At 35.9% G+C, this 17,078-nt stretch overlaps 1 protein-coding gene across 7 annotated transcripts; it reads left to right on the top strand.

Annotated features, from left to right (window-relative positions):
• Positions 1-765: 765 nt before the first annotated feature.
• Positions 766-16,094, top strand: LOC105267619 (zinc finger protein 271). Of its 7 annotated transcripts, XM_011306602.1 has the most exons (12): positions 766-1,125; positions 1,925-2,030; positions 2,648-3,037; positions 3,512-3,996; positions 4,098-4,239; positions 4,767-5,099; positions 5,186-5,430; positions 5,692-5,957; positions 8,966-9,187; positions 12,204-12,287; positions 12,372-12,589; positions 13,058-16,094. In XM_011306602.1, the coding sequence occupies exons 2-12, from the start codon at positions 1,980-1,982 to the stop codon at positions 13,532-13,534; spliced, it is 2,913 nt and encodes a 970-aa protein (XP_011304904.1). In that variant the 5' UTR covers positions 766-1,125; positions 1,925-1,979; the 3' UTR covers positions 13,535-16,094. The 7 variants fall into 7 exon arrangements, with proteins under 7 accessions (XP_011304904.1, XP_011304907.1, XP_011304903.1 ...); XM_011306605.1 differs by lacking the exon at positions 12,204-12,287 and having other exon boundaries at positions 8,966-9,103; positions 12,456-12,589; XM_011306601.1 differs by having other exon boundaries at positions 8,966-9,103; positions 12,204-12,589.
• The last annotated feature ends 984 nt before the right edge of the window (positions 16,095-17,078 follow it).

Raw genomic sequence — 17,078 nt, 5'->3', positions numbered from 1 at the left:
CATTTTTTAAAACATTCAGAATTCAAGAAAGAGCCGTTCAAATGTACCAATTCGATAGAAAAACCGTCCACTTTTCGAAACAAACCTCTTCAATTTTTATTTCATGAAGTTTGTCTGCAAATAAATTATGGGCAGCGCTTTTTTTTTTTTTTGTGATAATCCCTCTTTTTAAAAGCCCTTATATAGTAAGGCTTTAAAAAAGGCATGAGTTTTGTCATGTCATGGGGTTCCATGAGATCTCATGGAGTTATTGCGTTTTGAATATGAGAATCTGATTTTCATGTTTTTCCTAAAGTTTAACTTTCACTCAATTCTTCTATATTTCCAAATCGAATGAGTAGAAAATTATAGAAAGAATATTTAATATTCAATTTGTTATCAACATCAAACTAATTAGATTCAATTACCAGGAAATAACTAACGCCCCGAAGTACTTATAAAAAAGAAAGTAGCTTCTCTCCCATCCCCCCAAAATTTTCAAAAAATTCGCGGGCTTGCTTGTGGTACAGTGTCGGGCGGCGGAAGCTGCGTGCGCGTCGTCCCCACCCCATCCAAATGGAATCCAACTCCCGCGGTATTTTTCCACCGGGTTAAAATCCAAAAAGGGCCCAAAACGCCAAAAATCCGTGGAAAATCCCTTCTCGACTCCGGAAAACCCGAAAATTCCGTAACTCCCATGTAATCCAGAGGCGAAAAATGGTAGATAAAAGAAAAAAAAATAGCGCCAGTTAGTACGATGAGAGTGGAACGGGAACGGGTGGAGAGAGGGGTCGGCCATGACAGTTAGTTCCATATTTTCGATTGAATCCGTTGGTGTGTCCACACTCGTTCCCTCACCGATTAATCCCGAAATAATCCCCCCAAATACCCGTATAAAACAGCAAAATACGTTAAAAAATCCCGTTGAACCCCCATCAAGGGAAGAAAGGATTCTTGTTGAATGGGAGGTGCGGTGGTGGCCATTATTATAAGATTGGTGGGTGAGTGGTGAGGTGTGAGACGTAGAGAGAAAACGTTGGTAAAAGGAGGATAAGGCAAGGTGAGGTGTGCCCCCCTTGCGTCGAAACAAAAACGGGTCGTCGACGTACGGGAGATGCAAGAACCCCCGACGGCACCATCCACCACGTGAGTCTTCATTTTTTTTTAATTCTCTCGAATTCACCCATTAATCCTCCACCTCCAAAGCTAACAATTAAATCGCTATAAAACTCACTCACATTAACCGACAGATCCGTACGCTACGAACCCGTCCATCTTGTTGGCCCCTTGTCCTCGTTCCACGAGCCGTTGATAATTGACGCGTCATATGTGCAGTGAGAAATTTATTCTCAATCCTTTATCGATAAATCTTTCCCCTCTTTGTTCGCCAAGTGTTTCCCTATTGTTTAAATCATTTGAAGCATTGAGTTTTGAGATTTTTTTTTGTTCCAGGGAGTTGAGAATTTGGGTGGGCTCGCGGCTTTTTAGAAATGTTTAGGGCCTCACGATTTATTCCGGACTTTACATACAACCGATGACTCACCCTTTCCCGCTCTCGTGTCGGAGTTGTTGATTAGGTGGTTTTTTTTTTTGCGGCTTGTGCATTTTTTTAACCTCGACTTTTCCTGGGATTAGGGTTTTTCAGACAATGAGGGAAGTTTTTATGGGGTTTTTGGGGGAGTAGAATTTTTACGGCAGGTTGAATACCGTTTTGAGGTTAAAGTGCAGTGGTGGAAGGTGAGGGGAATTTTTCCGAGGGTTTTAGAAAGAAGGGTGAGGGTTGCAGTCGGGTAATTAGTGGGTTTTCGAATTTTTGGGGTTGTGAGGAGGGAGTTTTGATTGAGGCGACAAGTAGATCGGGTACGTCGCTTTGGGGATGATTCTTTGAAATATTTCAATGCCTTTGAGAATTTTTTGTGAGTTTTGATGGAGGGAATGATTCTAGGATGAAAAATGAAGACCGCCCAGAGGATTTCATCTGCAGGTTTCATTGAACGAAGATGAACAGTGATCAGCATGCACTGCCAGCGACGACGCAGGCACAGCAAGAGGTAAATACCGAATTTTTCATTTTTGGGCTAGTCTCTACCCTCCAAATGCGTTAATACCTGGATTAATAATGACTCGCTTTGGGTTTAAAATTCGAATTAAGAGCATTACAAATTCTCGACAATATTCATTCAACAGAGAAGTGGCGAAATGTCCGACTAAATTTTTCAATATTTTTGGAATATTCTGATGTGTTTAAAAGAATTATTTTTGATGGAAGTGTAAAAATTCTCAAAATAAATTCCCAAGCCTATAAAATACTGTTCAAGATCTTGCTAACTTAAAAAGGAGATGAAATTCATAAAAAGAGTACAACACTTTGAAAATATATGGAATATTATTAGGGAACTCTTTGTACACGTTTTCGCCACTTTATACCGAGTGAATAAAATCCTCAAATACTTAGCAAACTCATTAACAACCACAAATAAACGCATTTGTCGCATAGAGTATAGTCTCACACCGCCTTCTCGATAAATAAATGATTCTGCATGGCAAAAATTGCATGCCATCCCCGTCAATGTTGTAAAAACGTATTTGGTCTTCTCTTTGGTTTATCCTCAACATTATTCCCCTGTCCCCTTTTTTATTATCATTTGTTTGAATATAAAATTGATAGGAAGTAAACACGGGTCAAAGTGGTCGTCCTTCTTATCCAGTTGGTTTGACATCTTCATCGAGTGGAAATGTAGGGACCACTGTGCCCCATTCGTCACCAGATCTACGTGTAGGTACAGCAGTAGCATTAGCGTCATCAGTAGCTAAATATTGGGTCTTGACGAATTTATTTCCCGGGCCGATACCCCAGGTATCCGTTTATCATCCACACCACAGTGCAACACCAAGAAGTGGTGCTGGTGGTAGTGAGATACAAACAAGCAAAGAAACGACAATAGCCCAGGATATGGCGTTATCCTCAAACTCACATCATCAAACAACGAGTTCAACGCATCATCATCAATCAACGGTTACCACTAGCAGTCATCACAGCTCTTTACAATCCCCCCAGGTTTGTTTGGGCGTTAGAAATTGCATGATTTACATTCCATTCACAGCTTCGTGTCTTTTGTACAGTTTATCCAGTTGATAGTTCGCTTTTCATGGTATTTATCATCGTTTACTGTTGATGGGGATGGTTCGGATATCATTTAGAATATCATTTGACCATTTATTCAATAAATTTCAGAAACCAAGTGGTTATTCTTTGGAAAGAAATCCAAAACTAAGGGAGATATTTTACAAAATCTCTCCTTCTACCACTTTGCTACTGATTTATTAGCAACATTGGTTCGTTACGTTATGTGAATGAAAAGAGATGATTAATTTACCAGTGAGACACTGTTGTATATCGAGGATAATTATATTCACTGGTTAGATAACTCAAATTATCTCTTTAATTCATTCAGTAACTTGATATTGTCCCCCAGTCAGAGGAGTAGATAAAAATTGGTTTTGAAGGTGGAAAATTATTTGTAATCGGCAGATACCAGTGTCACTACCTGGATTAACTCTGGACGGTTCACATTTGTCATCGAGCCATCTCCAAGTTGCTCACGCACAGATGCAACAGATGAACGCCCAACAGCAGCAGCAGCAGCAGCAATTACATCAGGGTCAGCAGGGACAGCAGGGACAGCAGCAGTCACATCATCAGATGCAGAATCATCAGAACAGCAGTAGTGGTGGGGGCCAGTCTGGCCGGGAGGAGAATAAAGTTAAGGATGAAGGGGGCAGTTGCACCACTGAGAGGTGCAGTGATAATCAGGTGCACTGTCAGGTACAGTGTGATCTTCAGCTAACTCAACAACAGGATTTACAACAGAGCATGATGCAGAATCAGGGACAGAATCAGCAGTCACAGCAGATTGGTGTTAATGTCAGTGGTAATTCAGGCGCTGAGACTGCCAGCCAGAGTAATTCCGAGAAAGGGGAAAAGAAGGAGGAGTTGAGACAGCTGAATATGACACAGTAAGCTTTTTCTTTTCACAATTGTAGACACTTGAGAAATTTTTGACAGTCCTGAGAGCTTGTGTTGGAAATTAAAATCAATTGACAAATTCCAATTGAAGGTTCCAAGTGCCAGATTTGAAACCAGGTGGTCACATGATGGACGTAAGAACGGCCGATGGTTCGGTAGTGAAAATAAGTGCTGGAAATGAACAAGATCTCGCTAAAAGCCTTGGAGTCGAGATGGTGCAAAATATGTACAAGGTAAATATAAAATTTAATTTTTTTTTTGAATCCTCAAGTCTTAAGAAGTCATCGAAGGGTTAAGTCATTAACTATCCTACTCCCAAGTTTGACATTCCGTAATTTCGAAATCCTAAGTACTAAAATTAAAAAATTAAAACTTGAAAATTTCTCAAGTCCTAAGTTCTCCTCCGATTAAGACATGACAAATGTAAATCCTTCAGTCTTGTTGAAATGAAGACTTGACACCTAGATTTCTCGGGAACTTGAAATGTGAAGAAGTTTCAAGTACTAAGTCTTTTAAGACTTTAGATTTATTTCTGACGAAGGAAAAAATTAACAACGAATCAATACTCTTATTGGGTTTTAAAGTCCAAATAAACGTAGGCGTGCCCATCACTGCACTGCACCCTTTAAATGCCTGTTTAATTCATCAACAATTAAAACATTTTATTTAAAATAAAGAAATGAAGCATCTTGTTAGTGCTCACGATTATTTGAGGAAAAATCGATTCTCAATGAACAACCTTAATTTTTCCAATGTCAAGGTCAATGTCGAGGACATAAATCAGCTGTTGGCCTATCACGAGGTGTTCGGCAAGCTCCAAAGTGAAATAGCAGCTGGTACCACCCTCGTTGGTGGCACAGTACCAACACAAACAGTCACTACCATTCAGAACGGCACACCAATTGTTCAACAAGTGCAATTGAATAAATTCGATATTAAAACGAGTGATGGTGAGGCAACACCAGGACCAAGTGCATCGCCAGTATCAGTTGGCAGTCATGCTTGTGAAGTTTGTGGAAAAATATTTCAATTTCGTTATCAGTTGATTGTTCACAGACGATATCACACGGAGAGAAAGCCCTTCACTTGTCAGGTAATTTCAAATAATGATAATCAAGACAATCGGTCGATTTCAATGGGTTAGAAAGTCACTGATTATTCAATTTAAATCGGTTTTAGGTATGTGGAAAGGCTTTTACCAACGCAAATGATTTGACCAGACATGGAAAGTGTCACCTGGGAGGTTCAATGTTCACGTGCGCCGTATGTTTCCACGTATTTGCCAATGCCCCCTCATTGGAGCGTCATATGAAACGTCATGCTACTGATAAACCGTACAACTGCACCGTGTGTGGCAAGAGTTTTGCTAGAAAAGAGCATTTGGATAATCATACACGGTGTCACACTGGAGAAACACCCTACAGGTAATTTCTGTTTAATATTCTTCCTTAGGGAGTTATTGTCGATATCTTTTCCTTTTTCAAGTTTCTTGGAAAATATTTTTATTTTGCGTTAGTTGTGATTCATTTAGTGTCGGAAAAATTAAATCTTATTAAATTGAAAACACTGGTTTCACTTTTTTATCGGTATTCCTCGAAAACTTGTCTTTTAACTAAATGTATTAAGATTTTTTGAGCGTGTCTTGAAGTACAAGAGGTAATCAAGATGTTTTTGTGTTCAAAAAGGTGCCAATACTGCGCCAAAACATTCACCCGCAAGGAACACATGGTGAATCACGTGAGAAAGCACACGGGTGAGACACCCCATCGTTGTGACATTTGTAAGAAGAGTTTCACCCGAAAAGAACACTTTATGAATCACGTTATGTGGCATACCGGTGAGACACCCCATCATTGCCAAGTTTGCGGTAAAAAATACACAAGGAAGGAGCACTTGGCTAATCACATGCGTTCACACACTAACGATACGCCATTCCGCTGTGAAATTTGTGGTGAGTACTTCAAAATCACAATTACATTTACTTCAATACTACAATTGAATATGATTTGTGCAACGAATGAATTTTTTTTATAATATTCAAATCTACCTGTTGCCTCTTAATTACAGACTTTTAATTGAATTCATTATAGGAAGAAAGAAATTCAGTCTTACGAAAAAAAAAGAATTCATCACTCAAAAAAAAAATATAGTGTCAGTTTTGCCTCCTATTGATATTTCTTTTCTTATCTGGACTATTAATTAAGGCTCGCATGGACTCTGTACCGAATGTAATCTTTGATTTGAATTTTATACTACTACTGTAAAATATTTATAAATTTGAGTTTTTAATTGCTTGCGGAAACCACGCCCATGGTTATAAAAAAATAATGAGAAAAAGAGGATAAATTTTGAAAAATGGAAAATCGAAATGGTGATTGCAAAGAATCTGATAGTTTTAGAAAAAAATTAAAAATACACAGCTTACCATTAAGAATATTCGACAGCCCATTTTAATTCTATATTCTTATCAACTATCAAAAGTATCCTTTTCCTCCGTAATGATGGCTGCTAAACTGGGTATTCTTAATAATTTTCCAGTAAAATCGATAGATTCCTTGAAATCAATATCTCCATCTGTCACCCTTGAATAATTTTTCCTCTTTTCTTGTCATTATTATTTTATAACCATTGGAGTGGTTTCCACAACACAATTCGAAACCAAAATTTAGAAATATTTTAGACTAACAAGACGAAATTCAAACCAAAGTTTACGTTGGATGGATAATACATGCCTTCATGATGGAATTAATCTGTACTTTATTCTAATATCAATTCGGGTTATTCCTTTGTTAGTCTGGTGCTTCATTAAACCCAGCATAAACGGACCCAAATGGTGGGAATAAGTTATCGGGTTTGTCAGCGTTGGTTACTCCAAAGTCTATTTTGAGTTTAAGGCCCAATCAAAGTATTCAGTTCCTGTTGAGGTCTTACCTTAGAAATAAATGGCAAGTCTTAAAATGTAGAACTTGAAATTTCTTGTCAGGTCTTGATTTCCACGTGACTTGGGGCTTTATTTTTTCTACGTCTTAATTCCAGAAGAACTTACATCTCAAAAATTTGCAGGTTTTAAGTCCGTTTATGCTTAAGATTTGGAAATTACGCAATATTAAACGTTCGGATTTGTAATCGGTCTTTGATCTTGTGGGTATTTTAAATATATCTTATATTTAGAATTTTCCAATCAATTTTTAATAATATTTGCCCAATAATTTTCAAATCTTATTCATTGGAATTACTAGTAATTAATTAATTAATTATTTAGTACCGAGTTTTTCAAGTACTATTTAAATTTAGATTTAGAAAAACCAAACTCTGTAAATCTTCCCAGAACTTGGAACACGGAAATTTGGAAGTACCCAGTCCGATTCCCAGTCTTTGAACTCAGGAATCGGATAGGGCAGTAGTTTACCAAGAATTAAGGACTTGGGACTTGAAAAAATAAAATTTTCCCATCACTGAGGTTCGCAGTGGATTTTGAAATAAAATTTTTCATGAGAATTGATCGCGCATCGGAACACCCAGTTGCCCGCAGGTTTCATGTTCCCGGGTCGTGCGCATTCCACTGTAGAGCTCCCCTCTTTTACGATATAACCTTAGAAATCAGAAGTTGCCTTTGTCCGACCACCGTGTATTGCCGTTTGCCTAATTCCCGGATTCAATTGCATTTATACATTCTCATCCTGATGACCGAAAATTCAAAATTACTTTCACCATAATAATTATGTCTAACACTCCTCGGATCGTGATGAGAGCCATTAATATTCAATACTTAATCAATCAAAACAATAAATAATATCAAAATGTTCTGAATCGGTTGCTTTCAATCCAATCATTGACTTGAAGTCGAGTAATTCAAATTTCACGTTTAACTTATAATTGTGATGGCATGACTTGCTATTTTGTAAATATCAGTGGTTAGTATTGATATTTCAATTTTTTTGGGGTTCTAAACCCCAAATGTATTTGAAGAATTTAATGAATTCCAAAATTTAGTGCATTCCCTCATTTTTTTTTTTATTTTACGTTTTTTGCCACTCGAACGCACCATGCGGGCGTTTGTTTGATTGTTTCGTATCGATTTTTAATACAATCGTCTGCGGGCGCGAATATGCTTCCACCCCTCTCCCTATTTTTCCTGTAAATGCCGTAATCACGGGTTAACCGTGATGAATACATATGCGCTCCGCGATTATCGATTTCTATTTGCAATTTGACCTCAATATGTACAAACGTTGAATTAAGACTTTAGCTCTATTCATATCAAACTTATTAATTGGTAATTAAGGATTTTTCGTTACATTCGATGATTAAACGGAGAAATTCAATGACGAACTTGACCGCAATTATTCATTTCTGAATAAGCTATGGGTTTTATGATAATGGTTTTTAATTAATACGTTATTCTGGTACGCAGTGGTAAATTTGGATAAGTGCTATTTTTTTTTCATTATACAGTTTTTAGCGAATATCGTAAAATTGGAGAGAAATAATGATATTTTCATAGATATCTTTTTCGTAGATCTTAAATTTCTCTACAGAAAATATATTTACCAAAATATCGCTATCTTATGACAATTTCCAGATATTACACATCTAAATATTATGCGTCAAAGTATTACCAACAAGAAAATTCCACGACATAATATTATAAATAATCACAAGAATATTAATCACCGCAAACACTAATCAATAATGATATGGTGCGTTTTGTCATAAAACTCGAAAAAAAAAACGGTAATTTTGGGTAAAAGAGGACAGAACACTCCTAAGGTTTTGCGACTTTGGAAAGTGGAATTTGCTCATGATCGGGGGTTGTAAAGGATTTCCAATTGAATTGGTTTGATTACTGATGATTTAATCATTGAATGTAATTGTAAAAATGTAAAAATGTGATGAGAGTGATGTGTGTGAACTATGAAAAACAATTGCTTTATTTCTGTTTTCACGAACGCAATACAGGTAAGTCGTTTACGAGGAAGGAGCACTTCACGAACCACATAATGTGGCATACTGGTGAGACACCGCACCGTTGTGACTTCTGCTCCAAGACATTTACACGAAAGGAGCATCTTCTGAATCACGTACGCCAGCACACGGGTGAGTCTCCACACCGATGCGGCTTCTGCTCCAAATCGTTCACCAGAAAGGAACACCTTGTTAACCACATCCGCCAACACACAGGTGAGAGCGGTTGGCAGATGTTCACTTCACTGGGGCAATCAATTACCCATTGTTTGTCCAATTTAAAGAGATCGAATTTTATTGGTGGTTTTTTTCTTATTCGTCATTCCCATTTGCATCACATCCGATCAAGTCGAATGAAAAAGACACCGAAATCATTTTCCTAACTCGTTTACTTAAATCTCCAGGGACAGACCGTCATCATTCATTCATTTTTTTTTTTCGTACAAAATTTAATTCTGTACGAAAGTCAACCAGACCAAGTCCCATGAAGTAATTAAGAATTTTTCACATAGACGAAAGACAAGTCGTGGAATTCTCTCTCATTTTGTAGTAATTCTCGTGTAAATAGTTTTACTTTTTCAAAAACATTTTCAAAATATTTTTCAATTCAGTTATACTGAGAAAAAAATGCTTTCGAAGATTCTTGAGACATTTCAATGTCTAATGAGATCTCGGCATTAAAAAAATTATTCAATTACAACAAACTTATTTAAGCATTACTTGAGAATTCTTTGATGTGAAAAATTCATTCAAACGCGCGTGTTATCTATCGAACGTAATCTTTGATTTTAATTTTATCTTGTTAGTCTATAATATACCTGAATGTGGCCTTCAAATTGTCTTGCGAAACACACTCCAATAGTTATAAAAAAATGAGGAAAAATTGTTGAAGGGAGACATATTGGGATATAGACTCCAAAGTATCCTCCAAGTTTGCAGGAAAATAATAAAAAATACGCAGTTTACCATCAATCACATTTGACAGTCAATTTTCATTCTATATTCTTATTGGCTGTCAAATATATTCTTTTTCCACCCATCATGGTGGATGATAAACTACATATTTTTCATTATTCCTATCATTATATTAAATCAAAATTTTCGGAAATTTTCATTTCAAATTTTTATATTTTTAATGCCATGAATTAAAAAAAATACGTCTTTAGTATTTTTAAACGTCAAATAATTCTGAATATATATCTTATTATATTAAATTTAAGTTATATATTCATGTATCGCTAGAAAAGGCAAAAACAGATTTCAAAGAATGTCTTGCTGAATTTTTTAAAAGGAGATTTTTTTTATAATCATGGGAATGGTTTAATATTGACAGATTTTATACTAATAAGATAAAATTCAAACCAAAGATAACGTTCGACAGTACATGTGGTCTTTAATAGAATGACTTAATCTGGTGTGGACTATTTCGTTGCAGAATTCACGGAGGAATATTTTCTTTCCATTTACTTCATGTCATTCTCTTCCATTGGAGGTTGTCCTGGTAAATTTTCCGTGTCGTTTAACATCATTGAGAGTCCTCGCCACCACACAATCACCACTCATCCTCTCTTCACTTGGAAGACTCGATGAGACATTCACTCTGCCTAATACACCGCTCTCATAACGCTTAGTTTTAAACATTATAGAACACTTTTTGCTACAATAGTCTAATACATTATCTCGCGATGTGAATGAACACCTGACCCATTTCTACTGGTTTAAAATGTCTACAGCACAAATTGTCATGCAGTTTTAGAAATTACTTAAATGTTTTGGAGATTTTTCAGACATTTTCAAACAGAAAAAGATGTTTGCGCTTGCAAATTGATTTTTGTAGGAGACATTTCCATCAATATTTCGGAATTTTTTGAAATAGTCAATGGAGGCAGTTCATTTTTGAGAAGTTAATGATGTTCGTGATGGTAAGAGTGGGTCAGTGTGCGGCTCGACCACGTAAATTGCGCAAGAGAACTTTCCTCGAAGGGCAACGCACGGATATTTTCAGACACTAAGCGAAATGGTTTTGCTGTGCAGTGGATCACTATATACCAACGAGGAATTAGAGTCCCAGGCGACAAATCTACACGTCACACCATTATCCTCCATTATCGATATAATTAAGAGCTACTCAATCCTGAAATTAATCTGGGATCACATTAAATCACTGAGAACGAGTGATGTCGATTCTTCGACGTCATCTTTAAGTCATTAAAATCAATATTGATTGCAATATTGATAAAGAATCATTGATTGAAACATTGCATAAATTAAATCATTAAAATCAATGACAGCTGACGTTACTTCAGAACTTCATCGCGCCTCAAATATTTGATTCCAAATTTATGATATTCTTGGAATCATTGAAATCAGCTGATCATGTGAAAAACATCTTAAAATTTGTCTTAATGATTATTATCCTCTACTGGAGGTGCACTGCTCGAAAACAAATCTATTTCGCTGTTAGTATCTAGTAATTTTTAGGAAAGTGTCAGGAGACAAAGTTCACTGCAAATTCAACGGAACAAAATTTCTGGACAGCTAGAAAATTAAAGAAATTGCTTAAATTTTCAATTGCACGAAAATTTAAAAATACTATTATTACTGAATTTTCCCAATTTGTATTGATTCCGCGAATATTTTTAAATCTGAGGGAGATACAAAAATTTTCAACAGAAGCTCTTTTGTAGAGTGGAATAAGAGCTACAAAAAAGTTTTCAATTAAATTTCGCTACCTCCCCGAGATTCCGCGATATTCTTAAATACTTATCAGCCAAATGAACTACTTACGTCTACTAATTACCTGTTGAATTGAACTACAACTATCGCTGATATGTAAAAATCTCCACTGATTTCTCCCAAAATTTTGAATTTTCGATAACAAAATTCCTTGAAGTTCCAGTGAAATAAACGATAAAATCCAAAAAATTTCAAGTGTACGTGAACTGTCAGCCAATGATCTAAACAGTGTAACGCCTGACACTGAGAGATAATAAAAAAAAACCAGAGAATGAATAATAATAAAAAAAAATATCCGTGCGTGTCGTTCGGCAAAACTCGCCTTGTGCAGGATAACCACCATGTCTGAATGACGCTGAGACAAATTAAAATCAAAGGTCAAACTCAAAGCAAAATTCAAAGTAAACTCATTGAAATTCGAAAGAGAGATCAAAATTTAGCTTGAGAGAAAAAGAAAAAAAAAGAGAGATATAAAGAACTTGTAAAAATTACACAGGTGAGACGCCTTTCCGTTGCCAGTACTGTCCGAAAGCTTTTACGCGGAAGGACCACCTGGTGAACCACGTCAGGCAGCACACGGGTGAGTCACCGCACAAGTGCCAGTATTGCACTAAATCTTTCACGCGGAAGGAACATTTGACAAATCACGTGCGTCAACACACAGGCGAATCGCCACACCGATGCCACTTCTGCTCCAAGTCATTTACGCGTAAGGAGCACTTGACGAATCATGTACGAATTCACACAGGGGAATCACCGCACAGATGTGAATTCTGCCAGAGGACATTCACGAGGAAAGAGCATCTCAATAATCATCTGAGACAGCACACTGGGGACTCATCGCACTGTTGCAATGTATGCTCCAAGCCGTTTACGAGAAAGGTAAAGGATTTGTCAACCTCTTCAAACACTCCGTTACGATAAAAGCGAAAAAATTATATTTTTTATTAGTGTCAGGATGACAGGCAGGATACAGGTCCATGCCCTCGACTGCTATTGCACTCAGGAGAATAATTATGTTCACGCGTTCCGTTAATTTTCTTATATTGATGAGAAAAATGGAGTTTTAGAAAAAGGCAAGAGGTGCCTTTTGTTTCTGAATGGTGATCCATCAAATTGAAATTTATTTTTTTATGTTATATCAACCCGATATAATTCAAGAAGTCCAAAATTACCATTTTTAAATCGTGCCCGTAGGGCGTGCCTGTGTGTGCGTATGACAAATTTTTCGAGACTAATTACTTTAATTACTTTAAAAGGAACTTGGCTTTCGTTGACTGAAAGTGCAATTGTCCACTTGCTTTAACTTGATAGACTTGATGAATAAAACTGAGGATTATGTTGTTAAAGGAACACCTGGTGAATCACATGCGCTGTCACACGGGTGAGCGTCCATTCGTCTGCACAGAGTGCGGCAAGAGCTTCCCACTGAAAGGAAATCTTCTCTTCCACATGCGTTCCCACAACAAGGGAAGCAATGCTGAGCGTCCTTTTCGCTGTGATCTCTGTCCAAAAGATTTCATGTGCAAAGGCCACCTAGTATCCCACCGTCGTTCACACTCGGACGAAAGACCACACAGCTGTCCCGATTGTGGCAAGACATTCGTTGAGAAGGGAAATATGCTGAGACACTTGAGAAAACACGCAACTGAGGGACCACCAACTCAAGTTAGCACACCATCAGCTATACCTCAACCTGGTGTATTGCCACTACCAACAGCAGCTGCTGTCCTAGTGGGACATCCACTGGCACCACCAGCACCACCAGTTGTACCACAACACACTGTCGTCGTGCCCACACCGCCCGGGGTTCTAACGTCCTACTGAACCTAGATATTTGGACCAATTTAGAGAGCAACTTATTAAACTCCGTAGACTATTCACTTTTTGTTCTATTCGCAGGGGAACTTTTTGGAAAATTCTCTGGAAAATGTGAGGTACTTATTTTTTTTTCTTTTTCTTTTTATATCAATTATATCAAATCGAAGATTTTAATTGTCTTTTAATGTGACTCCTTTATTTTTCATCATTCCTCAAAATATCAAACGTGTCTCATATTTTTCAATCAATTTTCGAAGTTTCCGCTCTTCAATAGATAAATCTGGTGCAGCAACTCAATTATTTAGGGAATACCTGAATTTTTGGTCCATTGAGGTCTTGCATGAGGTTTTTTTATTGTCGAATATGAGAGTTGAATGGAGAATGGTGAATAGGTAAATTTTTATTTGACAAAATGAGGGATGAAGAAGTTGTAGTGGAGTTTTAAGATCTGCGATACCACATGCAGTTTTTCTTTTGTTGATTATCATTCTTTCGTTTTTTTATGATTTTTACAAATCGAAAAAAAATATGTCTTTCGTATTTTTCAATTGAGAAAGTTCCAGGGAAAATCCTAATTATCCATCCTCTGTGAGATAATTGTGCACTTGTATGTAAACTTGACTGATATGGGACTGAAAAAAACGTAAAAGAAGAAGAGAGAATTTATAATAGTGCGACGGTGAAAAACTGGAAACCTATAAATAACAATAATTACGGATGTAGAATTTACATTGATTGAATTTAAACAAACAAAGAAGATTTAATCAATTTTCTGATATGCGTTTAGAATGTAACTGTAACGAGATTACATTTGTTTATTAATCATTAGCTTCTGTTGAAGAAAGATCTTAAGAAAGCCTCTGTATAAGTCAGAGGAATTCTGTTTCGTTCAACTCTTTCTCTTCTTACTTAGTTTGAATAGTTTTATACATATTGGGAGTACGTGCTCCATTAAAACATGTGTAGATAATGCAAAAATAGAGTATTTACTGATCTGTGAACATTGTAAACAAGATTAAGAAAATCAAGGTGAGTATATAAGGAAGAAGGGGGAAAAAATACTAATTTCGTACGTCTCTTTAAGTTTGTAGCCATTGTGTCAAGTGCAATATGGTGTTAGCTTCGATAAGAAATATCCCACAAAGCAGAAGCGTATCGAAGTGAAAATAATGTCTCAGAGACGTTTTCTCAAATTTTGTTAACTTTCTATGATGAAAAGAAGTTTATGTTTTATAAAATTTGGAAATAATCATCGTTTTGTAATCTTCGCCCAAAATTTATTATTTTTAGATATAAAGAGGAAACAAAATTTAGCTCTAATTGACCTAGAGATTGTGTAAGGCCATGTATTTGTGTAAGAGTATAAAATAAAGGAATAAAAAAAATAATGGGACAGGGAGATGCCGGTTTTATGGCCCCCAGGTGACTCTATACATGAAATAAATAGTTTCGAGCCACCCAGGGCCATACGACATGGCAATTATGTATAATAAAAACTATTAAACCCGAAGTAAGATTAAAAAATGGTACATATGATTATCTAAGTTGTAGCTCTCGCAACACACGATCAAATTGATAATAAAATTGAATTAATGAATGGACTAACGTGTAATAATACGTTATGGGCCTGAAACGAGTAAACCCGTAGGAACTATAGATTCATATGAAGAAAGAATCTATAAATGATGAAACTTTAGTGTGTTCGAGTAAATCTAATGTATCACGTACTATCCCAAATAATCAAAAACAATTTTTTGTAAAGGAAACGACAAATTATATGTCATAAAGACGAAATACCAAAACAAAAGCATCGAGAGAGAGAGAAATTGCACGTGAATTTGATGATACGATGGCTTATATACATCATGTATATATTATATTGATGGATATCAAGGGATTATTGAATGACAGCAAGAGAAAACTCTCGGATGTTCAGTTTTATGAATGATTATCCTCCAATTTAATGTCCAAGTCATCAACAAACAACTCCAATACCTTCTAATGATCTAAAGATATGAAATAGATTTAACAGAAATAATAAAACGAGAACGAATAGAATTAATGTTTATATGAATTATTATTACAGGAGGAAAAGAGGAATAATACTATGATTACCGTTATGTAAGAGTTAAGAAGTTGATTTATGCTTTTTAGGATTGATTTTCATTTATTTTTGTCATATATTTGGATAAGATGGAGATCATTTTGGTGAATGGGAGATTGGAAAATATGAATGGCTTCAATCAAATGCAAACTAATCATTCTTTGCCAATCCGAAGCGAAATCTTTTATTTTATTTTTCTTTTTTTTTTTTCTCTTGTAACTTTCTTCCTGGGATCTAAAATCTGCAGAGACCCTGCGCGCTTCGGCTTGGAGAGAACCAGGGTGATGGAAAAAAAATAGTTCACGAATATTTGGAGATAATAAATAGAGAGGATGAAGTTTATGATTTACCCTTTTTTTAGATAGATCAGAAGAAAATATGTATAGAATTTTATTATGCACCATTGTAATATTATGTAACCCAACTGCGACGCAATATACACTGGTGTTATGTTAAATGTGATAATTGTGTTTCTTCATTCGTTTCATTGCCCTTGAGGTAATTGTTGACTTTTCACAAGGGTACTTACCTCCAATTTATCGTGTCCATAAGATTTTTTTTACACTGTAAATTTTTAAAGGAGTAGAAAATACTTTAGATGCAAGCGAAAAAATGTTACAACTCCCTGTGGCTCCTTGTGGAATCGATTTGATGGATTTTAATGAGTGTCATATCCCTGATTGACCTCACGATAATTTCATCCCAAGCATAAATTTACTTTATTTATCGAGTGAAATTGATTAAGGGGGCGATCCCTTTGGAATTGTTAAAAAAGAACATTTTTTTTCTCATATTCTGGAAGTATGAGATATTGAGAGCAGTGATGGGTAAATTCGATTTTCGAAAATCCTACGTCTATTAGTCTTTGAAAAACTCATAAAATATCCTACGCCTAAGTACAAAGTACTATTGAACTTAGTACTTAAACATTTTCGTGTCAACTACTCGAGGGATTTATAGGCTTTGCTTTTACAAAGTCTCAATTTAAATAATACTTAGTACTTGGAAAATTTACAAGTACAAAATACTTCTGGACTTTGATTCTCTCAAGCAATAATTAAAAAAAAATGTGATCTATTATTCCGAGATTTAATTGTTATAAGTTACAGAGAATGAGATAAAAAAATTATTGAGCAAATTTAATTTAAATGAAGACTTTTGTTGGGACTTAAAATCCAAATAGACGTAGGAGTGCCCATCACTGATTGAGAATATTTTATAAAAAGGGAAATTGCCCGCTTTAAACACATCAGGCAAAAATCGAAGTGAAAAGTCCCCCAAAAGTTTGACACTTCGATTAAATTATTCAATTGAATAATAATAGCAATGAAACAAATTATTTTTGGGATGAAATTGTTATCGCGTAATTTGCGATAAGTAAATGATCATTTACACAATTTTATTTCCGCTATTCGACAGTTTAAACATCAGATCAGGATGCAAAAT

The sequence above is a fragment of the Fopius arisanus genome, unplaced genomic scaffold, assembly GCF_000806365.1.
Source record: "Fopius arisanus strain USDA-PBARC FA_bdor unplaced genomic scaffold, ASM80636v1 scaffold00048, whole genome shotgun sequence".
Lineage (NCBI taxonomy): Eukaryota > Metazoa > Arthropoda > Insecta > Hymenoptera > Braconidae > Fopius > Fopius arisanus.
Note: the sequence above shows the minus strand (reverse complement) of the source record. Positions and strands in the feature narration are given on the sequence as shown.